General features: G+C 43.0%; 1 protein-coding gene across 5 annotated transcripts in view; it reads left to right on the top strand.

Annotated features, from left to right (window-relative positions):
- The window catches only part of LOC110983595 (Fanconi anemia group J protein homolog), an 87,271-nt gene extending 61,709 nt beyond the window's left edge, over positions 1-25,562 (top strand). For 2 of the 5 annotated variants that reach the window (XM_087141026.1, XM_022242963.2), the window contains 2 exons: positions 235-395; positions 1,410-2,686. In XM_087141026.1, coding sequence (XP_086997152.1) covers positions 235-395; positions 1,410-1,466 — 218 coding nt within the window. In that variant the 3' untranslated portion in view covers positions 1,467-2,686. Of the gene's footprint in view, positions 1-234; positions 396-1,409; positions 2,687-19,844; positions 19,979-24,774 lie in introns of those variants that run through there. The other 3 variants (XR_015426398.1, XR_015426400.1, XR_015426399.1) reach the window with 3 other exon arrangements.
- The last annotated feature ends 374 nt before the right edge of the window (positions 25,563-25,936 follow it).

Raw genomic sequence — 25,936 nt, 5'->3', positions numbered from 1 at the left:
AGTTCACCAAAAATTTCACTGTGAACATTCAGAGGAAGTTCTTGTTAAGTGTAATTCAATTTGAAACGTGGGCTCTTTTGCCATGCCTGCATTTGCATCTGATTGCAATTCAGTCAAATTCCTGTATCAATTTAGTAACACTTTGTGTCTGTTTTTCGGAAATGGAGAAGAAAAATCAGTATGTTTGGGGACTTGGAAATACATGTAGTTGTCTCTTTTTTTTTTTCTTTCTAGATTTTGCTCTAAATGCTCATTGGAGTGAAAAGGATCAGTGTTGCTACCAGCCAATTACGTGCACCGTATGTCACACCAAGCGGAATGTAACGCCAGCTGTGATTGGCTGCAAGTTGGTTGCCGTAGGACAATGCCATGACAACAGCTTTTCCCTAGGCCAAGTGAGTGGAGTTTTTCAGGTCTTTCAGTAAGGCAATACTTTCAATTTTTTCCAACAAACCACAACTATTTCTGGAATTTCTGGGCACTTAAGGCCTGGGCTTATATGCTGTTGCTGTTGGTTTGTTTTTTGTTTTTGGTTTTTTTTTTGGAATTAGGCAGGGAAGTTGCATGGTGTTAAATGCCAATTGGCTTGGCAAATTGGATTCCATAAAGCAAGCCCTCAGCTCAACAGGGTAGGCTGCACTGTGGGTGTTCTGAACAGCTTTGCCACAACACTGCTCTACCAAGTTCAGCATTCAGAGCAGCACTATCGTTGTGCACTTTGGAACATCAGTAGCACAATGTATAGCCTTGGCCTAATTAAATACCTGTAATTCATTTGGCCTGTAGTCTCCACGCTTCATAGAGACCGGCTGGCTTGCCGTTGCCAATTAGAAAAATTGTGTATTTGTTTTACAACACCTAATCCTCGGATTTTGCAGTTTTAAGAGATCCAAGGTTTTATGAGCTCAAATTTTTTTGCAAATGGGGTTATATTATAGTGTGAAACAACTGAAAAGTCACTTGTACCTTTAATGTTTTTTTATGGAATGTTTGCATTGTACCGCGCACAAATTTAATATGCATCCATGTAAATTGATGCAGACATCCGGTTACTGCTGGTACGGTCCTGTGTGTGTGTTTGGGTCGTTTGACTTTGGATGAGGTGCTGTAGAAATGAACATGGCATTGTCTGTAGAGTGAGCCTATTCAGTGAATCAGGATGGTTTTTTTTTTTGTGGACTCGGCCAAAATGACATTCAGCAGTGGGGACTCACCCTCAGACACTGAGGACTTGCCGTTCAGCATTCGGGCATGTTCTGACCCCCAGGAAAATACGGTTGCAATCAAATATACGATTAACTCAAAAGCGCCACCCCAAACACAGCCCCATCACCTTGTGCTCCATCCTACATTGTAAACATATAAAACTGTTTGTTAGATTATCCATTCTACATTTGTTGTGTGACCAGGTCTGGCTTTTTCCTAAGGACGTCACCCACTGTCAACGTTTCACCCCAAAAGAGTGAAAGTGACTCTGACATCGGAACTGCAGAAGCAGTCCCCCGAATTTCTTTCTTGGTCCATCTTGTTTGCAACGTAGGACACTGCCTGAGCGTGGCTAGGCTCTTGAAATTTCCAGGTTTGATTCAAGGAAAGCACCAATGGAGAGTTTTATTCTCCTAATTCATACGGATGAAATGGTAAGGTTCCTCATAGTCAGATATTCATTCGGTTGTCAAGTACTTGATTATTTTTGAAATTGAATAGTTGGAGAGGAAAATTACTGAAATACAGCAGGGAAAATATTCAGTTATTTGATTGAAAAATTGCTCTCTAAAAGTGTAACGTATGTGTCGACTTAAAAGGCAGTCAATATATATGCCCAACAGTAAGGCCACAGATTTAGTTTTCCGGTTTTCTTCCTTTTTTTTTTTTTTTTTTTTTTTTTTTTGAGGTTGCCGGGAACAAAGGGAGTAAAATTCCCAATCAGGACTGAACATCAGTCAGTCTCCCATCCTTCTTCAACGAGGAGATGGACCCCGTCCTGGAACTCACTTATTTATCGATAGACCACCCTAAAAGATATCCACATTTTGTTTCTGCCTTTGTTGGAATCGGGTGTGACTCAATAATTGAATATTCGATTGAATGGAAGGACGAATATTGGAATATTTTCTCATTTGAAATGACTCAGCCTTACTTCTTCTTTCAAGCCTTGAAGTCCTGAAGCTTCATGTTTGAGCAGTGCTGTTATTCCGGTCAGCATCATCAAGAGTATTGTGATGGTCAGGCATGTTCCTCAATGTCATGATCAAGGGGGGCAGTATCTATGCCGACTCGCTTGGCCCTGCTAATTAGTTTATCAGCGCTTTTTAATTGAATCGTGTTGATTTAGCCTGGTAGCTGGGGATACCTTATAATTTTGTTTCGTCATAATGGTGTGTTCCTGTCTTGTAAAACCTCCTAGGTAATGTAGTAAAAAACAGGCCTTAAGTGCCGTGTTCTGCCCAGCTGTGAGAATTACGATGTTTGCTCCTGGATGTCACAGATGGCCCGTGTGCAGTTTATATCAGACAGATATCTGAGAAGACTCTAATAAGTGCAGGTCAATCCTGTGCTCGACCAATACGGTGACAGTCGATGGATTTATTCAAACAAAGAAGATTGTTGATTACCAAAAAAAAAAGAAAAACACTCCAGGTTATGATGGAATAAAAAGGGCGATAAGTCGCCTTGAAATGATAAACGGAAGGTGTGCATTTAAGAGCCATTCCTACTTGTCATGTTTTGTCACATTTGTTTCGAAAGTCGTCACTGGGGCAGGAAAACATGTCTTTATGGCCTAGAATCCTGAGCCACCGTGGTAAGAAATCTCTTGATTTTCTGCAGTTTGCTTGTAGGCATCAATCACAGATGTCCTTTGTCTCAATTTTTGTGAGTGTTGGACAAGATGTTATCGAGAAAACTATGCATTCACTGGAGTGAACACCACAATTTTTAAAAATAAGTGTATGACTTTTCTATTTTTTCGAATGGAACAATTACCGCGGATACTGTTGCCAAAAATAATTGCCCAAATAAACAGCACATGTTTCATACTCTGGTAAAACTCTTGGCGCCTCCAAATATGGAAAAAAATGTGGTGTCTGGCAGAGATGGTTATGTGGATTAATTTTATATCTCTTCCGCTGCTATTTTTATTCACGTCGCCTCCTGACATATGGTTTTGAAAAGCCAGCTTTGCACGCACAAAGGACCATAAACTACAACTGAGTACTGATGATACGTAATGTGAGATTTAGATTTTTTTTTTCAAGGGAGTTTGAATTCTCCATGGCAAATGTATGTGGAGGTCATCTTTATTAGCGTAGGTCTTTCACAACTCTTTAGTACTGTGTGTTGTAAACACTAGGGGCGAGAGACATATTGTTAGCATTCAGACACCGTCCGCATTTTATGGAAGCCTTTTAAAGTAGAATGTGGAGTTTAGCTAGGGCTAATCGCTATGTCTGGTTTCCCAAACAGCGCCATTTCTCGAATTGTTTGTGACAGTTTAAATGCAGACTGGATATGTTGGGTTTTCCCATTGTGCTCAACTGAATGTAAAGACAATGGATTCACTTCAGTGGCCTGTCAGCAGTGCAGATCTCGTCAAATGTGAATCACAATTTTATTGTAAAGCACTCGCACATTGCCAGAATCGCAATTCTAAAATATAGGCCCTACTCTTTATCAACTGCTGTCCAGTGAGCTCCCGTTGGATCTGTGACGTCTCTGTTGTGCTTAGAATGCAAATCCCCCCTCGCACGCGAAAGAAACAAAACAAAGGATTTCCAATGTCCGTTTGGCACGGTTCGTGGTCCTTGACGGAGGCTGTTGATCTCTTTGTGTTCATATTCTCTGAACAGTCCCCAACATACAGATTGACCCACATTTTACTGACTATTGCGGATGGGCCGCTATCTGCCGAGGTATCGTCATACATCATGTCAGTCTTTCATAGTTGACAGTTCCAAAATGCCAGCTTACAGAAAGGGGGAAGGATATTAATGATAACTGCAGAGCTCGTGCTGGAGGGAATTATGTTTACCGAAATTGCATTCCCCCCTTTTTTGGCGGTTAATGGTTGGAAACGATAGTCTCTTCATTGCATCGAAGGATTGTGACACTCTGTTAACGATGCTTGAGGTTTAGGAAGGATTCGAGTGAAAATAATGGACAGATTGGAGACTAGAAATTGGATTGTCAAGCTGCGGTTGTTGCTCAAATCCTACTGCTGGATGGAGTGTTTCTGAACTGAGAGTAGATGGAAATTAACCTTGAAAGATTAGACGGCTGGACAAAAGACTAGTAGTCTAAGTTCTTTGTTGTGTTGATTTCCATACATCACGAACAAAAAATATACCGTGCAGAGACCCACTTCGTGCGGAATAATCTGCAGTGTTGGTTTGAAGCCCAAGAGCTTTTCCACAGAGTTCAGAAAGTCTCTTGGCTCTGCTCTTGGGTCTCTGTACTCTGCAAGGCTGTGCTCTGCAAGGCTATGCTCTGCAGTGTTCTCTTTTCTAAGCCCCCCCCCACCACCACCACCACCAAAGAAACTTGTCTTGCTGGTAACATTTCCCAAAGAAGGTTGATGATGAAAGGCAATTTCATTTCCCTTCCTAAAAAGCTCGTGAAAAGCCCCGAACTTTGGCATCACACGTCATAAAGGCCATTAAATATTTTATAAAAGATTTCCAAATGTCTGCTCCCCCCCAAAAAAAAATGGTTCTGTGCCTGCTATTCAGAATTTTAGGCTTAGAAAAATCAGGCTGTGGTATATCATTATAGTTTTAAATATTCTCATTGTTATCTGTTCCATGCTCACACAAGTCCTTGATTCGTTTTCATAACATAACCAAGTGTCAAGTCAAATTGTCTAAATTACTATGAGTTAAGGGGCAACTCGATCCGAATCTGGGACATTGGTGCATTTCAGTCGGCAAGTACCGTGCGTCAGTCGCCTTGAAGTGTGCCAACTAGTCTGTCGGTTACCAGAAAGCTCAAACGGAATAGCAGCACAACATTCTCTGGAGGTGGTGGTTTCACTTACTGCTGGAAAGGAGTATATACCCTAGAGGGAAGTTTTTTAATCTAAAACATTTTTCTCATAAAACAACACATTTTGTTTGGTTGCTTTTTCTTCTGACCGATAACTTTTAAAAGAGGCCAGAACTTAAGAGAAATCGTTTCACAGGAATAAGGTATTTAAGAATTTGACGAAATTGGAATTAAATATTTCCCATGTCTTATTCTTTGCTGATAAACAACATTCATCTGTACGAAGGATTTATCTAAAATTGTTTAGATTCACTGAATTACTTTAAAGAGAAAGGTTGTTTAATTTGGCTTCAAGGGATGTAAATTTAGTACCCACAACTGTCTTTTTTTCCAGTGGAGAGGCTTTGTTGATATATGCACATACGTGATTGTATTAGCATTCTGCTGAAGATGATGTGGATATTGGATAATGATGTTGTAGAGAAAAAATATGTAAGTTGAAGTGTTTAGTTTGCATAATACCCAGGAATAATGCTGGCGGTTCCCGCATAATAATACAATGTGCTGGTGGGTATAATGTACAGGATTAGGTGAGGCAAACTTTATGACTGTGTATGTTCTCATGCACATCATTGGGAAGCAATTTTGTGGCACTTGTATTTGCTTGGTCGGGATTGGCTTTATTGCGAGTGCCAGGTCCTTGTCCTTTTTTTTGTCTTGAAGGGGATAGCGGTTTAATGTTCCTTCAATTTTCAGCACTCATTCAGTACCGTACATTTGTCGATTTTGTTCATGTTGGGTCGTGCGAACAAGACTTTGTCACTCTATCTCGTTTGTAGACAATTGATTTGTAGGCATTTCAACTGACATTTACGAACTGGGCATTCAAATTAAGATTCGTCCAAATGTAAAAGATCTTTAATCTTTGTGATGTTTCCGTTCAATTTAGATACGAGAAGGTTCAAGTGAAGCCCATCTTTCATTGCAAATCTGTTTAAGATAATATGCTTTCTCTGTCAACACTGTTTTGATTTAGGAAAAAAATCACTTTGCATGATTAATTTTTTGAAAGCCTTCTAATCAAGCGAAATCAAGGAAGTATTTCTTTTTCTTGCGATTTTCCCTGCCGAATTCGTGAACTCTGCATCCGAATTAGCGATAGGTTCATTCATCTAAGCACGAAATAGATTACTGATCCAGATCATCATTCATAGATCTCTTCTGAAGAGGTGTGGTTCCGAGAAGAAGAGGTGTGGTTCCGAGAAGAACCGGTGAGTATTGACTCGACGTTTGTCCTGGCCATCCTTCAGGATCGGCTAGAGCATCCTGGCCGAAACGTCGAGTTAATACTTACAGGTTCTTCTCGGAACCACACCCCTTCTGAAGAGATGCTTTCCACGGTGTACCTGCAACCTACAGCTCACGTAACTTCCACCATGCAAAGCTGCAAATCTTACCCATTCGTGGAGCAAAGAATGATCACTTCTTGAGCATGCGATTGCGTAGTCTTCTTATAAGAAGTGAAAATCAGCATTCAATTAGAGAAACATGCAGAAAGCATTCACATTCGCGCCAAAACTCCGTGGTAGACATTTAGGCATCCAATTTCGTGAACGGGCAACCATTTTGTGACATTTGTGGAATGTTTTTCATTTCATATTAATTGTTTAATTCGTATTTTGTTTTCTTTCAGTAATCATGAAAAAATGAATAACACGTAAGTAAAATCAAAGATATAAAACAGCCTGAAGTAAGCATATCAAACAGAAAGGAGTAAAAAGTTGGGGAAAAGGGAAAAGTGTAAAAATGCATATAGAGGGTGAAAAATGTGATAACGAAACTAAATTATTGCGAACAAAATCAGAATAATCTTCGTACGTCTACAATTTAATCATAGAGACATGTACTGAGGGAGTGTGTGTGTATGTTTGTTGGGTATATAACAACTGTAAACTACAATTAGTCGATAACTAACAATCTCCCGTTAATGTCAACTCCTAAAAGAACCTGGTTATTTTGGCCCATCTCACAGTGATTTTTTTCACTTTGATTTTGTTAAAATGTATAGGCCTACGTGGAATGTACCCGACACCCAACCGCTGATGGGGATGTATAGTTTAATATTATTGACTAAAACTAGCTTTATACCGAATTTATGAAAGTAGACAGTTCCGAAATAGATTGCTCCAACCAAGAATAGCTGGTCGTATCTAGTGTGTCCTGTCCATGCAGTGTCACTCAAAGAAAGAAAATTAGAAAAAGAAGATTACAGGAAAAAAATAATAGATCATAAAAAGAATTCATGTATATTCCACCTCGTACTTACTGGAGATCTTTGTATTTTTTTCTCCTCTTTGCAATTTCATTTTCCCCTCAATGAATAGGTATTAGGCCTATTAAATTGGCAAAACCCGCACAATGTTTGCATGTGCTCGGCCGGTGTTCGTTCACATTAATAACTTACTTCATTAAAAGGGATGAACGAGGGTGTGCAGATGTTTGTTCAATTTAGGCCTATTCCATGTGCATAGTCTTGAAGGTCAGGGTTACAGTAAACTAAACTATATGCGCATCTAACCGAGTCCAACTCTCTTTGTTATTGGCGTTTGTGAGAGCTCTTGAGAAGAAAGCCAATTGCGCTCACCGGCGATTTTGCCCTCGTAGTCAAACCTTTGGTACATAACCAAAATTGGTGAATGTGAATATTCACATGTGCTTAAACGTTGAGGACACGGCTGACCCTTTTCCGATTTGAGTCTGGCCGCTGAATGTCCAAGCCAAATTAAAGCTTGTAAGACCTATTCCATCACTGGTGCGTTCTTCACATAACACAAGCCAATCACTGGTCAAGTAATAGGCGTGCAATCGATGATAAGCTAGCCCCTGTAGCCCAAATGACCTTAGCTTTATTAGGTATGGTATTGTTTATGGTGTGTATCAGCTGATTTTAAATCAAAGACTGAACATCACACAAACTTGACAGTGCACGTATTTGCGATAAAACTGTATCGATGAGACTAAACTAAATTGTGTTCTGCGAGGCATCAGGACGATTTGAAGTCTAGTAACATTTAACCTCAGAAATTCTTGTTTTATAGCCTCGGTCGGTCTGTTAACTGTTCAATTGAACTGATTTGCCAATTCTGGCAATCACTTTTAAAAATTGACTCACATCTGATCGGCCAGTCATTTCGACTGGCAAAAATGTCTGAGGCCGGAGAGTGAAGGCGTCTCGTGTTCAAGAACTCCCTCCTGTCGTTAAGAGTGGTTGGCGCCCTCTTCAGGCAGCTTACAAGAAATTGGAGTATTCTTAGAATTCGTTCCCGACTATGACTACGCGGGTCAGCCTTTCGGGCATGAACAACGCCAGCAGGAGTGCATTTTGAGTAAAATGCAACAAATAAAATCGCGAGTCCATTTTATTTTAAAGTCTGCTTGCATCTAATTCTTCATGGTAGATCTCCATGATCGTGTTGACATTACTCAGTCTGATATGAGCATTAGGTGCGATTCTCAGACTCAATTGTGCGCTGTATACATGTACAGCCAACTGTTAGAGGAGACGCCGTTATGAATTACCCTCGCATTTTATTCCGTGAGCTGACCACACTTGGATCGCAAGTCACCGTGCGCCACCGACGAGTGATGCCGTGTTTGAGGCCGTCAAGGCGGTTAGTGATGGTCAACGTCACTCGCATTGTTGGCAGTCGTTCTGCTCTCCTGGGAGACCAGGCGGACATTTTAACCCAAGAAAAGATGATTCTGGCCCCGTCGTTTTAGAGTATTAGTTGTGAGGAAATGAAGCTGGGGGACGGATATGAATAATGATACCTTTTCGGGATCATTTGACTAGTCTCGTTTGCATCAAGGGAGAGAACTAAGATTGGGCTTATTCATAAACTCTATGGTAGTGCGTATTGACTGCCTTTATAATACATGTCGCTGAAAATTCACGGCGCTTGCCTTTGTGGTTGAAGCTGTGGTTCGTAATGAAACGAAAAGAAATCAGCACACGACTTCAATTTGTTGTGGACAGAAACCCGCGTGGTGCGAGTTGAGTCAGATCAGATAAAGGGCCTATTTGGGAGTATAGTGGCAAGGTTGATAGTGTTGCTCCACATTTCCCACGTTAGCAGATGCGTATCCTTTAAACTACCCCTGATTGGAAAAACCAGTCTTGTTAAACCCCCTTCTCGTCCTACAAAGTGCCTTTTTTTACGTTCACTATCCCCGCCGTGTTGTCGTGTTTCCCCGATACTGAAAGGGGTGACCGGCGTGCGGCGCTTCCCGCCATTCACAACCGCGAAATTAATGGGGACGATTTCTCCCCCATCCCCCATTACGAAGTCCGGTCCTTGGCGGTGTGGCCTGACATCAAACGGCACCGCCGTTGCAAGGGTGCAGGTTTTTTATTCGGCGATTGCTTTGTTCCTTTGATGTTGACCCCTTTGTGACAGATAATGAGATCTCTTTCGGGGTGTCGGCACCGTCGGAGAAAGTGTGGGCCTGGTTCGTTACCCCTCTGTCAGGCCGGCTGCCTTGCATGACTTTACCCCATGCGCCGTGAAATTGAGCTGAATGGTTAGGTGTATAGTTGACACTGTTCAGAGGCCTGTTTCCTTTGATTAACAGATACAAACTTGGCAGGTTTAGCCCATAAAACTTTTAAAACCACCGGAATGACCGGCCTTCGCACCGTAGGGCGGTAGTTCGTGAGATCCCCAATTGTGCCTCTGCACATTTGGAGAAATACGCACGCACCAAGTTTCTTCCTTTCTAAGGTCTGTGGAGTTTGAATTCCTCAAACCCTAAATGTGGGCTTTCAGCGTATTTGAGGCTTTTCGTGACAAAATTTGAGCTTTCCTTGTGTCTGCTTTTTCTCTGCTTCCTCCACAAACTGTCAAATAACCCTCTAATAGTCCAATGTACTGCTTTGCACATACCGTCAACGGCCCTTGGGCCCATGTCGTTGTAACCAAGATTTTGTCACGTTCCTTTGTTGCAGTTTAGCGTAAAATCGTCGTTACACGGTGTGTGGCAGTGTAGGTTCACTGGATAGAGTTGGAGTTTCACCTTTTCATAAGCATGTTGAAAATCCCCTTGAACAATTGGGTTCTGTTGGCCTAGCTAGTATTTGCCTTTTGAGTGGTTTGATAGTTAATTTATAGGTTGGATGGTGGGCCAATTTCATAAAGCTGCTTAAGCATAAAATTTGCTTAAGCATGAAAAAGCCTTGCTTTACAAATCAGGTTACCAGCCAAAATTGCACGTGATGTATATTGTTTTGCAATGGTATCCTATCGTTTGGTTAGAATGACTATCACGTAGATTTTGAGCTGGCAACCTTCGTTTTTTAAGCAAAGAATTTTTGCGCGTAAGCAAATTTTGTGCTTAAGCAGCTCTATGAAATTAGCCCTGGTAAAGCTCTGGTTATTGGTTTAGAAGGTCTTTAATTTACTGAATGATAACACCGTTACATTATAAGTCTGTGTCGAGACGCTTCGTCAAATTCGTTTGCTTGTCGTCAGGCAAGCCTTCATACGGCCGTTTCACAATAGTACGCCACCAAGAGTTTGCCTCGCATTGGCCAATCACAATGCACGAAATTTGTCGACCCAGTGCGCGTTTGGAAAGGGGTAGACAAATTTCGCGCGTAATGATTGGCCAACGTGTTGCAATCTCTTGGTGGCGCACAATTGTGAATCGCTCGTATTGCGCCAAAGACCCGTGCGCGTTTTGTAACCATAATCCCCCCCCACACACACACGCGCGCGCGCGCAACCATGGTTACAATCTGTCGCTCTTTGCAACACAAAAAACACTCCACTGCGGGGCAGACAGGATCCCATACCTGCATCAGTTGTCCCGATGTAATGATTGGATCACATGATTGAAATGACAGCAACCTGTGACCTCATCATTTCTAATTCTCAGTACGTCAATTTGCAAACCCAATTTATCCAAATCTGGGACATGAGGCTTATAATCCTAACATGGCCCTACTCACCAGCATTCTACGATAATGAAACGGGAAAAAATCATCTTTTCCCCCCTCGCAATAGGCGGCCCCTGAGATCCACCGTTCCAATTTAAACACAATAATCGCGCCAATTCCTAACTCAATTGTTGGCTTGCCAATTTTATTTGGCGCCAACTTTTTGGAGCGCCCTTTTTAGCGCTTGCCGAACGACGACCATGCAGCAAATGGTACATCCTGCCCGTGCGTGCCCTCGTCAGACACGGGGTTTTCTGTGAAAAAAAATCAATGGATAATTGGCGCAGGGAAAACCGGAGTTTGACAAGCGGACGTGGCACCGGAGGCTCAGCTGTGGCTCGCGGATGGAACACGCTCTGACCGCGGCGAGTAACGGTCGCCTGTTGGCGGGGCTCCTCGGGCCGTTCGACTTGAAGACTTCGTTTCTTCTGTCCGAAAAGAAGGGCAAAAAACCCACATTATCAGATCCATGCAGTCACAGACTTGTCATAATTGTATGGATCCACTAGCAGGAATTTTATGTGCTACGTGACATGTGTTTGTTAGGCAACCTGTGCGCCATGTGAATTTTTATACCGAGAAATTTGTCCTCTTGGATTCATATCATGGTGCTCCTGATTGCACAAGTTTTCTCCATAACAACTGTTTTTCTTTGTTTTACGGACGAAGACCGTAGCAGTTCAATAAACATGTCCACAAATTGGATGCATTTTGTCCATAAAATAGTTCTGCATATTGTAACTATGTATCATGGAAGTCCATGCCCGAACTTGCGCTACCCGCATGTACAAATGATTATTTCCCCTAAGGCTATTTATGTGGTTTGCGTGCTTTGTCGTAAAGCCTCGGTTTCTAATGTTATATTTATTATTTCTATCTTATTTTCTATAATAATGAAAAGGAGTGTCTATCTCTTGCCTCTTGTATTCCTCATCTTTTCCCATTTTAGAAGGAAAAAATCCGTCCAGAAGTATTAGTTACACCCATGGTTCAACAGGTGTTTATTCGCCAGGCATTTCAGATTTTATTTGGTTGTTGTTTCTATTCGATTTTGATGATGGCATTTCATAAACTCAAAAAGTCTTGTAAACTCAATACGTAACCTTTTTAAAGTCAGTGAGGTTAGCACGTCCTTAACCGTCCAACCGACTTGTGACGGCTGCAGTTCGTACGACTTGGGCGTTCTAAAGACCAGCGATCGCTGCAGCATTGTGTCAATTGTTGTTAATAGAAATTCCAACAAGAATCTTTTATTTTTGTATGGAGTTGAGACGATGCCGGAATCATTACCGAGGGCTTTCTTACAGTGATCTCATCCTGAGATCATTCTATTAGATGATGGATGATGCTGTCTGTGTTGCTGTCCACGTAAGGTTGTGTAGCCATCGCCTCGGCTGCTGCTGTTATGTCACGTCAGCTTGAGGTTGTGTTATGGGGGCGCTCGGCTCATCTGCCTACTGTCCCACCTTCCTCCGGCCTGTCGCCTGTCGTAACATCGAACCGCCTGGCTAATACAGCAGGCCGCATTCATGATGTTCGATCGCCTTGCCCGCCTGGCAAACATTTGCTGATCAAACAGGCAGAATTAATTTGTCAAGGAGCAATTCTCTGACCGTACACCGAAAGGAGGAAAGGTGGATGCGTTTTGGACATGCAGGGGGGGGACAATTTTTATGGCCGTTCAGGCGCGTTTTGATGAATAATTGAGTTAATTCACAGATTATTTCATTCAGCACGGCCGTGTGCAGTGATGAAAGTCGAAGCGAAACATGGAATGTGCAGTGACTTGTAAATTGCAGATCACAGAACACAAATTAATGCCACTGTTTGTTTCTGTTTGCGAATGACTTGCCATAGTGATGAATTTTTAAAATTCATTCGAATTTCTGCATGGTCAGCGAGCTTTTGTTGTCGCTTGGAGCTAGCGCTAGTTTATTTTACGATGGTGACGATGACCTTCCACGGAGGAGTTAAAAACGACCAATGAAATATTGATGTAGGGTTTTGTGTCTTGACCAAGTCCTGTAGTGCAACAATGGGACCGAACTTTGCCAAGGTTCACATTTAAATTTGCATGGAACTGAATTGACTAAGATTGGGAAGATTTTGAGTACAACACGGCGGTCGTTGAGCACCGTTGAAATGATGACACCGGTGATTTCTCAATGCGATCGTCTCCATTTCGTCTGCTTCCTTCACATCACTTTCTTGTCTGCTTACGATAAATGTGCATGTCTGTTAGATTTCATGGCCGTCCTGTCTTCTTATTTGTTTGGCCACAAGAAACAGTTTATTGATTACTGGTCGGATGATACATACCCTTGGACTGACCGATTGGTGGGTTGACCAATCAATGCAGTGATGAAATTACTGAATGATTTGTCGAGTGCTAAAAAGAAGTCATCGATGTTGTTCGGTCTGAAGGTTTGTCGGTGGGTTGGTTAGCTGAATGCCCTCTGCTGATTGATTGACTTCCTGGCTAGATTGTTGGCTAGCAGGCTGGCTAGTCAGCTGGCTGGTTGGCATAATGATTGGCAAGCTTGCTGGCTGCTTGCTTGCTCACTGGCTTGCTGGCTGGTTGCCAGGCTGGCTGGTAGGCAGGCTGGCAGTGTAAACGAAGTTGGTATATGGTTACGCTCTCGTATGGCGTGCAAAGTTAACATTTAATCCCGGAATAGAGATATAAATGTTAACTTTGCACGCCATACTCTCGAACACATTTCCCACAATCCTGACTTCTTTGCTGTTAGAACTAGCCCGAATCTAACAAACTGACTCCACTGTTTGCCTTTAGCGCAGTGAGTGTGCTTGTCCCGCAAACAACAATATCTGTGCCGAACATAGACTGTTGTACATGTACAAAGAATGCTGGCTCCAAAATGTTCATGCAAAAATGTGACGTCACCGTAGTGCGCACGATCTATTCGTCTTGCTTTAAGAAATAAAAAGAATAAGCTTCATGAAAAAGATACAGACCTTCGGATGATATTCTGTGGATAGCTCTGATGAAGTTTGGTACACAAAACACGGTGTATTATTAATTGTCTTTTCTTTTATTGTTTTTCGTGCACGTTGTATTGTGTTTTGGCCTGCATCGCTCTCCGTGCATGGCTGAAATGACAGAACTTTATAGAACTGGATATCAAATGATGAATCCTGCAGCGTTTGTAGAAGCAAAACAGTGTGATACATGCATGTTTATAGACCTGCCTTGAACTGATCACGTGCTTTGAATTCAACATCCAACGCGGCATTTGTTCGATGACGTTTTCCATGTCTCCGTCGAGCTCACTGCCTGCGCTGTCTTATAGAGACGCACAGAGAAAGTGTTCCTTCATTTCGTGTCGGTGATCAATCTGCCAAGCTGCTATGTTGACAGCCGAAATGAAAAGAAATGTGAATACTTTTGCCCGCCCGGTGTCCCGTCTGTAACCGTAGCGGCCACGGTCAACACAGTCCGGGATCTCCGCCACGGCCTTTCCCGCAAACCGGCCGCGCTTTATTGCGAATACGATACCTCAGTACACGGGCAATCCTGTTAATACGACACGGTCAGGAAAGCCTTGCTCTTCCCGGCAACTCGAAGACACCTCGGTCTTTGGGAAATGTAAGCCTGTTTCACAGGAGTTCATTTGTCGTCTTGAGTGTTCGGGGTTTTTTTGTCCTTCGGATTTTTTTTTACTTTTAGTACCAAAGATCCAAATCTGGGTGATAGATGGCATTTTTCTTGACACAATATTTGCACTCAAGAAGACAGACTATAAGAATGACCTCATACAAAACTCAAGGAAGGAACAAAAACCGAACCGTCTCCATATCTAATCCATGGAGCAAGTTGCATCGGAAACGCTTACTGAAAGTTTCTTGTCTTATGGTTTTTCAATTTTTCATTTATGGCCTAATGTGGAGTGTCATTCCATCATTTCCCCGTCTGAAACTCTCTTTTTCTTGTTTTGACTCATGCAAACAGATATTTCATGTCGTTAATCGTTTGCCTCCTTTTACAACCTCGAGAAGGGGGTCGCTGTCGTGTTTGACGGTAACCTGTGTTGGAACATTCGACAAGCGCAACGCAGTACACCACTTTCGCATTTGTCCTTAAGTGTACAGTTTATTATTTCAACATAATTGTAGTTTTGTTAATTCATATTCTTTGCTGATTGAGCAAACCGACATCGGTGATTGACTGTTAGTATATTCCGCGTAATTTCGGTGTTTGCCAAAATTTTCTGTAGGCCTATCTGTGAAATGGGCAATCCTTTGTCATCGTCTTGCCGGAAATTTCACACATTGACCATCGGGGAAACCTTGATTTATTATCATTTGGTAATTAAGAATCAGCTTTACGTTTCTCCAGTTCTGTAAATTGACCTGAAAATGACAATAAACGATAGGTGCCAAACATAAGAATGCTTGCAAGGAATTCCTTTCTTTGAACGTTGTAATTATGTACAGCTCGTGTACGTTGCTGCTCTGGTAGACGCTGAAACTTCTGTCTTGGGAATAATTTTTCCTATAAAACCTCCTTCTAGTAAATGCCGGAATTTTGTCTATCAATCAAACAAACTCCAAGTGAACAGCAAGCAAGACTTACGATTCTGTCTTTGCAATTCACAGAATACCGCTGTGTTGAGAGACGCACATAAATTTTAGTCGGCCATTTATGCATTGTGTAAACGAGGGACCCCTTGTCAATTAAGACTGGAGCCCACTTCATCCGTAAAATGAAAAATGTCAGCAAAGCTCCTATCTCTTCATGTTGACACGAATCGGGCAAGTCGGGGGAACACGACCAACTGAAGGTCACTCATTATAAAGTGGATGGAAAAAAACAAGTACGTGTATTGGCCAATGTCGGCTTTGCTCCCGAGAGGGGGAAGGAGGAATTAACCACGAAGTCCCGCGGGGGCGCATTTATGTCGGATCTTGATTCTCGCTGAAATCCGCAAAAAATGACGAGATGTCCGCACTGTGATTGACAACCCCAGATAATTGGCGGGGGGGGGGTACAGACAACGTTAGAGCTGGCGGGTTGAAGGGAGCTCATCCCGCGCCGGTAGGATTGCGGTGTCGACACGCACAAGAGGAGACAAGAGCAGACGACTGTACATCTCGTGGAAACTACTTTTCTCATACTGTAGCAGGCATTTTTGGTACTGCTCTGAAGTTAATCACATTTATACAAGAGAAGAGGGCGTTATGCATCTGCCAAGATAGACTTGCCGTTCGTTTGGGCAGTCCTTCAAGAAAATAAGACGAGGAGACAGTAAAAAACTAAACTTTTTGTCTAAGTTCCGAGCTGATTTTATGTCGCTTTGTCATTGTGATTTTGTTACAGTGTAAAAGCTACGGCCTGATATTTCTGCTGATTCACTTACACAGACCAAGGTGAACGAATGGGGAAGTAACTCAAAATATGCGCGCAGTGGCGGACTAAAATGGCTTCAGAAATGAATGATTTGTGGGTTCAATATTTAGAAAATGTGTAGGCCTAGTCGGTTCAAAACCAGGCCTTCCAATGTTTATCTGGAATTGTTCTTCACTGTTAGTTAAATCGGTATTATGTGTGTACCACCTTTGTGGCAGATGGCAGAACTTTGAATGAGAATCTTTCAACGATGTCAGCCAACACACCTTTTATTTGATGACTAGATCCGTCACTTAGTAGGAAACCGACGCGTGGTCCGAGCTCTTGCTCGTTCACTGAAACATGAGAGTGTACAAAATCAGCATTGATATCGCTAGGAAAGTTGTTAAAATGCGCGAAAATTCCGGCATCTCAAATCAGACAAAGATCCGAGGAAAAATTCTCTTTTTGGGGGGTAGGGGTGATGTTCGAGTTCGATGTCCCAAGTGTTATTCACCGTCCGTTGTCTCGTATTCTGGAGGTCTAGCTGCGTCTCTGTACAATACCATCTCTGTGTTCGGGATATTAGAAACAGAAAAAAAATCCTACCTGTCTGACGTGTTTGGCCCAAATACCTGTGTTTACCTACGGTGGGCGTCAAAATGCAGACTGGCGCGTTTTAAAAAACAAACAGTCATTGTTCGTGCCATCTCCCGCCTAGGGGGGCCGATGAACCGCGCTGTCATTACGGACCCTTCAAAACAAAAAATACCCCGAACCTCGTCAACCGAAAATGATACCCCTGTCAGTTTAGGGGCATCATTGCGGCCCATTTGACGCCCCAACAAAAACATTTGATTGTTCACTTGTAGCTCTGATGGGTTGTTTGGATGCGTTTGTTTGCATATTTCTCCAAGAAATGTGCCTAATTGTTGAGCCGTTATTGGCAGGTATAGGGCCTAGGTACCTGGTCATCTTGACGCGGAGCTGACGTGTGTAGGCCAGGAGAGGTTCGGACATTAATATACACCCGTAAATTATCTCATGCACAGAGGCAAATTGTCTCATACCATCTTGTGTGCTTATACGAAACACCCTTTTATGGGAGAGCGCGATAACTTGTGCCTTTAATTTCAAGATGTATTTCTTTTTTGCCTTGGGGAGATGTTAATTTTTTTCGCTGGTTCTCGGACAAGCACTGAGCATACAGTGTTTATCAATACTGTATATACGTTGGGTAAGGGCAAAACCCGTTATATAGATTGTGTCTGTAAGAAAACGACAGTATGAGCCGCGAGCTGGACCAAGAGAGGGCGGTATGTTCTTAGCAGCGGAGGCTCCTTTGGTCGGAAATGCACTTTGTTGCTTTACGAACTACTGTGAAATGCACCCGTTACTGTCGTACCGCTACCGACAAAATGAACACTCCCGACCAACACGGCTCTTTTCAACCGGTGGGGGAGGTTCTTCCGCTCGAGGCGTATAGGTCTGTGGACGTAATTTTCACTCTTAAAACTTAGTTATGTCTGTCGCCGGCCCACTGGATACATTGCGTATCGTTCCGCGGTCTGTCTAATGTTGTTTAATTAAACCGAAAGCAGTTATGTATTGAGGGCTCATTACCAAAGGCTTACAAAACCTGTGATCGAGGCTAGAGTTGTAAAAAGGTCTCGAGATTTTCGTTCTTAACCAGTCTTTAAGTTCCATTATCCGTCACTGCGTTGTGTATAGTTAGGAGTGTGACAATTCCATAATTCAGTTTTATTCTCAGAGTGGGCTTAATGTAATTAACGCGTTGGCCTAGAAGTTGTCATCTGACGTCCTAGCAAAAGGAGATTTCTGCCCTTTGATGATGATCTAACGCTCAGTTTTCATTCAAGCATGCATGATTCAACTTTTTAAGACTGGTGTGTCTTGTAATTTATTTTCGAGGTTCACTCGCCTTGCAGATGAAAATAGAGCAGAGGATGTCGTCGTAGTGGTAGCTTTCTTGCCATTTCTTCTGGAATGTTTTAGATCTACCGGGAGGTGTGCCTGGTAATCGTACGCGATTGTTGGAAGTGAGCGGTCAATCACACAATCATCCGGCTAGGGATCAATCGCATAGCATCCATCACTCGTGACGGACAACAATGATATCTTCCCTTGCAGTTTTGTAATTTACTGTCCTCACTTGCTGCAAACACCTTCTGCTGCAAAACCGTTCTTGTGAAGAAGAGATGGAGCCGAAGAAAGAAAGTAAGATCTGGTTGTTGTCAGCAGACAACCCCCGCAGCTCATCTTTGAGCGGCGATCCGATAAACAGGCGCCAGCGATCCAGATAGAGACCATTCATGGGAGGGGAGAAAGGACCACCTTAATGCCCCGGTGGTGATGCGGTTGGCTTCGCGGTGCGACCGATCTCTGGATGAGGCAATTGCTGGGAAGGTATCACCCGTAGATTGGGCCGTTAGCCCGGTCTATTGCCGCCACGGGGAAAGAGCACTCTGCGGGGCATTGTGAGTCCTATTCAGGCTGGACACCGGTGGTCTTTGCAAGATAATTGGTGGTGAGAGGCGTTAAATCCTTCTGCCGCCACCTGCTATTGTTCGATTTCTTTAGCGTGTCTCCTCCAGAGACCGATCTGACGAATCGCTCAATCAGGCCCTCCGTTATAGAAATGTTCCTCCTCTTTTTTTGCCTGTGCACAGTAAGTGTCAGGCTTAAGCTAACTCTGGCCATTGATAGGGGGCTGACTTCCTCTTCAAGTCGGCGGGGGAGGTGGGCTAATGCGATCGGGAATGCCTGGGAAAAGGGGAAGAAACGAAGACGTGCATCCGTAGCTGCTTAGGACCTTGAAAAATCACCTTGCGTGTGATACCAATCTCCTTCCACAAACTGTCATTCTACCCCCCCCCTTCTCAAATGATGAAGCAATTAAAGATTTAGGATTTTTGTCACTTGGCGGGGCTCATCCAGCCTGCAATCGACATGAGGAAAAAAACAGGGATTCGCCTGCTCGGATGGATGCGAGTTGTCAAAGCGTGAACCAGAGGGTTATGCAGGCATCGATCTGAATAGGAACCGATACTGAATAACGTGAGGGAAGCAATTAGCCTAAACTGCTGAACAACCTAAGGGGGAAAAAACTGGCCCGTCATTTGCGAGATGTGTGGAGCTTAAACGCACTTTAATAGGGGGCTCTTAGTTCGACTCGATTTAGCACTAACTGCTTCAGGTTGGGCCCCCGTCCTGTCCTACTCAACAAACAGCCCCCATTGTGAGTGCACACTCTCTCTACTCCTGCTTGAATGGGTTATCCGGCTCAAGTGGTCTGGCCCTGCACAATGACAAACCAAATAGTTTCCCCCTCCTGAAACTTTGAAAGGAGCTGGTGACAAGCTAAATTGCAACAACAAGATTGGATTTGGCTGAAGGTGGCGCCTGGTTTATTTAAGGTGTCATCAGAGATAGTTTGATTGCTGCAGGCCCTCTTTTGTTACTGATACCAGCATTTTTTTCTTCCCGTGAAAATTGTAATAGAATGAGAGATGTCATCCGGGAACTTCGTCAGCATCTTCAGGTGGGTGTCGGGTTCCGATAAAACATCAAATTGGGAAAGTAAATCAGAAGATTATTCATTGCAATTTTAATGCCCCCGACAGACCTGAGTATATGTTAGAACCTGTTATTCTTTATTATTTCCGAGAGCTTAACATTCAGAAAAAAACATTAAAACAGAACTTAGGTTTATTCAAATAGACCTGAAACCACGAGCCCCTTCGTAACCTCTGTAACCCGTTACCATTCTAGTTTGCTTGGGCTGCCTTTCTGATGTACGTTCGGTTTCTGCCTGCTGCACCAAAGATTATCCCCACCTATTCTGCATTGCTGAAATACACTTTTATCAGCCAGACAGAGATTTAAATACATATAAAATGAATGTGAACTGTGAGTGAGGAGTTACGGATTAGTTCCTAATCTTGCAAAATGCCTTGTTGGAATTAATACGCTTTCATAGTTGATGATTATAATTTGTTTAAATTTTCTCCAAATTAAGGCAAACAAGGATACACGTAAAGACTAGGCACTGTTCACTCCACCCAAGCCTCACTCGCCTGGGTGTCGTTGCATGACCAGCAGAGACAAATTTGTCGAAGGGAGCGATTTCGTCCTGGTTTGACGTCGTGTTTGTGGATACCCGATGCTCTGTGCATATAGGCTGGGCAAAACGTGAGATGACGGAAGCACAAAACAGATTTTAGGTCTATGTGATAAGCAGCCGCCGTTTTGTGCGGTTTGTTGAGTCAGTCACGTGCAGGTGAAAAAAAAAGGGATAGTAAATATCGCTACGTGGATTGAAGGCAGTTCTTTAGTTGTATATAACAAATAGTTGTGGGCCAAATGAGCATAAAGGCTAAGAAATGGACGATGGGAATCAACTGGGTGTGAAGGAAAGTTAATTTGAAATGTTGGCCCACACTTCGAAGAACCATCACTGGGAATGTAAAAGCCATAGAGGGACGCTTGAACTTAAGTTTTGTTTACTGAGCCCCGTAGCTACGGCGCGGCACACGCTGTCTAAGTTGGCCCTGCGGATGTACACCTACCAGACATAATGCTTAAGGCAACGGGTTAAATTCAGCAACTTATTTCAGCTGTTTTGATGTGAAGGATTTTGTAACTAGCCGTTGAATGAGACGTACTGGTTTAAAAATTGAAGCACGGTGGTTGTTTCACAGTCAGCTAGAAGTCCTATATGACAGAGAAAGTGGACCTAATAGATTGACCCACTTTCTCCCAACGAACCTATCAAGCAGTCAGGGAAACCGTTTCAAACTCCGTCTTACACGTCAATTTGCGGCACACGCTAAGTTGGCCCTGCGGATGTACACCTACCAGACATAATGCTTAAGGCAACGGGTTAAATTCAGCAACTTATTTAAGCTGTTTTGATGTGAATGATTTTGTAACTAGCCGTTGAATGAGACGTACTGGTTTAAAAATTGAAGCACGGTGGTTGTTTCACAGTCAGCTAGAATTCCTATATGACAGAGAAAGTGGACCTAATAGATTGACCCACTTTCTCCCAACGAACCTATCAAGCAGTCAGGGAAACCGTTTCAAACTCCGTCTTACACGTCAATTTGCCATCCCCCTACTGTACAAAGACACCGCAAAAGACCCATCAGTCTATCACTGAAAACGGTTATAGTAGTTGAGTATATATTGGTACAATTTATTACCGCTGAAATCGTGTTGACTTCTCTCGGCATTAAATACTCGCTGGTGGACCCACTTGAGACGCAGGAGGCCCAGAGCTGGCTACTACTACACGCGACGGTGCCATCTCTACCGTAGCGCCACCTCGACTCGTGTTCAGATTAGAACACTTGATGATTGGGCGCCTGTTGAGCATGACCAAACCTAAACATCATAATGGCAATTAGTGTCGTATGGGCGGTATTGTTAGAGAACCATTTTTGCACAAACTGTTTTACAATTTACAGCGCTGTCATTTTCAGTTATTTGCATGTTATCAACGACGGCGACACTAAGCCAGTGTTTCCGTCTAACATGAATGTCCAAACCCTCATCTGGCATTCGAGCCAGGGACTATATTACTGTGCTGGAGGGTTACGGCTGCTTTCGAACAGACTTTTCAAAAGCTTGACAATAGTTCCACATGTTCTCAAAATACATTCCGATTGTCTGTGACTACTTTTGATAGTATGCGATTCATTCCAGCGTCTATGCGAGGTTTTGATTGCCTACGACGTCTGCCGATTATCTGCGACTATTTTCCAATCATCTCCAATTGTCATGTTTGATCATAATCATGTAACGTCTTCCTGATTACCTGCAACTATTCGCACACGGTCTGCGACTCACATGGTGACTGCTATGTGGACTTAGAACAAATTTACCTATAACCGATGCCCATTTACAAACTCATCCGGTGTAATGCAGCAACCAGAAATTTTATGGCTTTGCCGGGTTTCAAACAACTTTCAGTGTATAATTGCATATTTTACCACAACGGTTCTATCCACATCAGTAAATTATTTTAGAAGAACCCCACTACCTTCCGCCCTAATCTTGGTCATTAACTCTGTTATTGTACTTGAGAGGACACTTCCTGACGGTGGTGAAGATGTACCTTTCCCGCCAGAAAACACAGGAATGCTAACCGCAACCTCTTGAGGCGTAAGACCGCGTACCGTACACTACCCCACTCAAAAGACCACGCCAGCCACTTTGATCTGGACCCCTTTTCGTTCAGCGTTGTAGATCATTTCGATGATGGGATACCGAAGCTCTGTAAATTGCCTCAAACGGGAGCAAAAATTGGGAGCAATTATGGCTCAAGATCGCTCCCCTGAGATCCTAAATTGGTTGTACAGATCAAAACTCGAGCGGCGGCTGGGGTGTAATGTCGAGCAAAGAAGAAAGACACCGCACCGCCAGACCGAGGCTGCCGAAAACTAAGCTGAAAATGAGGGATATTGTGAGCAATTAAGCGGCTAAATTTGAGCAATCAAGAAATGAAATGGGCCCTCGCTCGGACTTTTCCCCTTCTGCTTTCTATATCTAACCCACTTGTTTCTCTCCTGTCTTCTTAAATGGATGCGGTTCGTCTCTGGGTTTGTCTCCTCATCTCCCCCAAGTCTCTTTGAGAAGCTTAGATTAGACCGTGTCGCCTTCAGGATTGAGGATACACTGCGCTCAGCCTGCAAGGCTTGTCTCGTTGGACAAAGGAGCTCATTTATACAGACGAGCCCGGGTAAAAAGAGGATTCGTAAATTCAAGGGGACACAAAAAAAAAACCAGCGCTGAGTCTTGCCGTCGCCTGGCTGTCGTCTCCCCTGAATAGACCCCCTCCCTTGGGCCCAGTTTATCTCCGATTGTCCCTCTAGTATCAACACTTGCTTGTTTAAGACCTCATCGGGGATCCCTACAAGACTGCTCATTTTGAAAGAATCGGCTTGTAATTGCCGGGTCCTGCTGCCATTTTTTTTTCTTAAAGGCACCCTTTTCTCCACCCATTCAACTCCCGACTTTCGCGCCAGGACGATAATACCCTCAAAAGGGGGAAGTTGACACAGGATTCCGGGGCTTATGCCTATTAATGGTGAACAAACCGAAGTGCTTGGTGGGCCAAGTGAGGATGTAGATGTCACAACAAAACGGGGGGATTGAAATGCGAAAGTGACAGTTTATTTCTTAATTGGGTGCACCAAAAGGGACAAACTTGAGCAGATGTCCAATAAGATGTTGTATCTGTCTCCAGCGAATGCTATGATTATAGCACCAGCTAGATGAAGACCCATGAAACTTTTAAGAGGAAAAAACAGTTGTGCCAACAACCTGTTGACATGGTTTGTGCAAGCTGACGACTAAAAACGTCGCCTTTTAGAAAAAATAGAAACCATGAACATGTCAATCCCGTCAGTATTACCAGTTTTTGTTGACTTGGTTTCAATAATCAGTACTGTTTTTGCGCTGTAAGAACCCCAAGTGGCCAAAGAATGATGTGATTATTTTTTTATTTCTTGGCTGCTTGAACCACGCGTGATAGTCGTAGAGACAGTTAGATCCTGTTTTCGAGAAGCAAAACAGCCTTGTGCACTTAGCGGTTGTTATTCCTATTGGTTAGTGCAGTATCATACATGTGCGTCACTGGGTAGGGAGCGCTTACCCCCTTCCCTCCGGGGAAATGAAAACTGCAGAAAAAAAAGGTAAAAGCGGAAGAAATTTTTGAAAATAAAGGGGATGAATATCACTAATTTGTTTGAGAAAAACCCAACAATCCAAACTAACTTCTTCAGCCATTAACAATTATTGTTTATCGTCTTTTAGCTGATGACTTCTTTGCCCCTTGGAAAAACAGGTTTGTTCCTCCCCCTACAAAAAACCTGGCGACGCCCATCATGGTATCATAGTCCCCGCCGTGAACGTGTTCTCTGTTTGAAGTGGCCGGGAAGTACCCGCCGATGACGTGTCCGCCGTGCCGCAGTCCTCACCAATGTGACTACGCCTGATGCAAACTCTTACTTACCCAGACTACATTTTCCTAATTCGAGTAGCTAAGGAAGAGAACAGAAATAAAAGTTAAGAACAGTCCTCTCTTTAAATGTATTTTTAAAGAGAAAATGTTGATTTTTTTGCCCTGCTGCATCAACAGTGTGTTCCGGGAGTTTACTTTGTCCATCAATGGTACCTTACACCAGCTTCCTAGAGTTACAAGGGTTTGACCTCGTTCCCACCGTCTCACTTATTTGTAAGAGCACACACGATCATCCCCAGGCCAGGGTTACCCAGTGTTAGCTGGTCAAGCGTATCCAAATTGGGTGACAAGTATAAAACCCCTTTGATTAAAGAATTTTAAATTTGACATACTTGATTAGTTGAGTTATAACTATCTAGCACATACTTTTGAACTCCTAACTCATTGTTTCTTTGACGTTCGCAGGGGAAAATTCTGTGCAACGTGTTGCTCCGTCGTTCTTTTCTACTTTCCGTGAGTACAATGTTTAGCTTTTTCCGATGCTGGAACTCCTTCATAAAAAAAAACAAATTCAAGCATAATGCCTGGCTACAGAAATGAATATCTCCGGCGCCATGGGACTTGTGAATAGTAATGAACGATGTGATGGCAGGAAAACACGAAAGAACTGTCAGAATGAGAGGGAGTCCAAACAAGAAGGGGAAAAGCCGCCAAAAATCCCGCCAGTTAAGACAACGGAAGGAAAGAATCGTTCCGCTTTCCTCAAGGTCGTCATTCCACGGTTGGGGAAATTCCTGCCTGATGTCGGGAGCAGGAAGAGCTGTGGGCCCGGCATCCGGAGATGCATAAGTCCGCCTTAATTCCTTCCCCGTTCCTTCATTGTCAACCGTCGTACTTGTCAACTGCGGGGGGGGGCGCGTAGAGGTGAGATCTCGATATAAAGGTGAACTCGGCTGGCAGGACGAAATATACCTTGCGTGAACACGTCTCGGGCACGTGCTCAAGAAGCTAGCCTATAGTTCTTCCATCATTTTTGTCAACCGCACGTCCTTAAAAGCCCCTTTAAAGAAAATAACAATTCTAATAGTATAGCGCATTTGAATATATCTATATGAAATGTGCGCTTTATAAATGAATAAATTATTATTAATCATTAGTAGATTTCGTCGTCTTCAGATGTTGGTTAATTCCTTTTTGATAAATTTACAATATGAACTTTTCAGATAAGTCATTACTCTACAAGATTTACCCACTCAAATGATATTTTTGTATTCATACCGAATTTTGAGATGTAATCAGTACCAACTCTCTAACTTATTTGTTGCTCTTACATGCACGGTGATGTGAAATACATAAAGACGGTGAAGTATAAGATTTTCCATGTACAATATACGTATCTTTGAAATGCTTTTGTCCTTGGTTTTTACTTCGAAAGTCTAATCATAAACGAGCGTTTTTGTCAATTGCACGGACTAGTTCAACCTGGCGCTTCAAACCTGTCTTTCCTTGACAAGTTATGGTGAATGTGAAGTTATAACGTCAAGTCCTCAAGATTTCCCACAATTTATTATTCCTTTTTTTCAATATGGGAGAAATTGAGACAATGTGAGACTCCGTTGCCTCCCGA

The sequence above is a fragment of the Acanthaster planci genome, linkage group LG09 (assembly GCF_054643075.1).
Source record: "Acanthaster planci isolate LZ-2023a linkage group LG09, COTS_SCS, whole genome shotgun sequence".
NCBI lineage: Eukaryota > Metazoa > Echinodermata > Asteroidea > Valvatida > Acanthasteridae > Acanthaster > Acanthaster planci.
The sequence above is the reverse complement of the archived record's forward strand: the minus strand, read 5'-3'. Positions and strand labels throughout refer to the sequence as shown.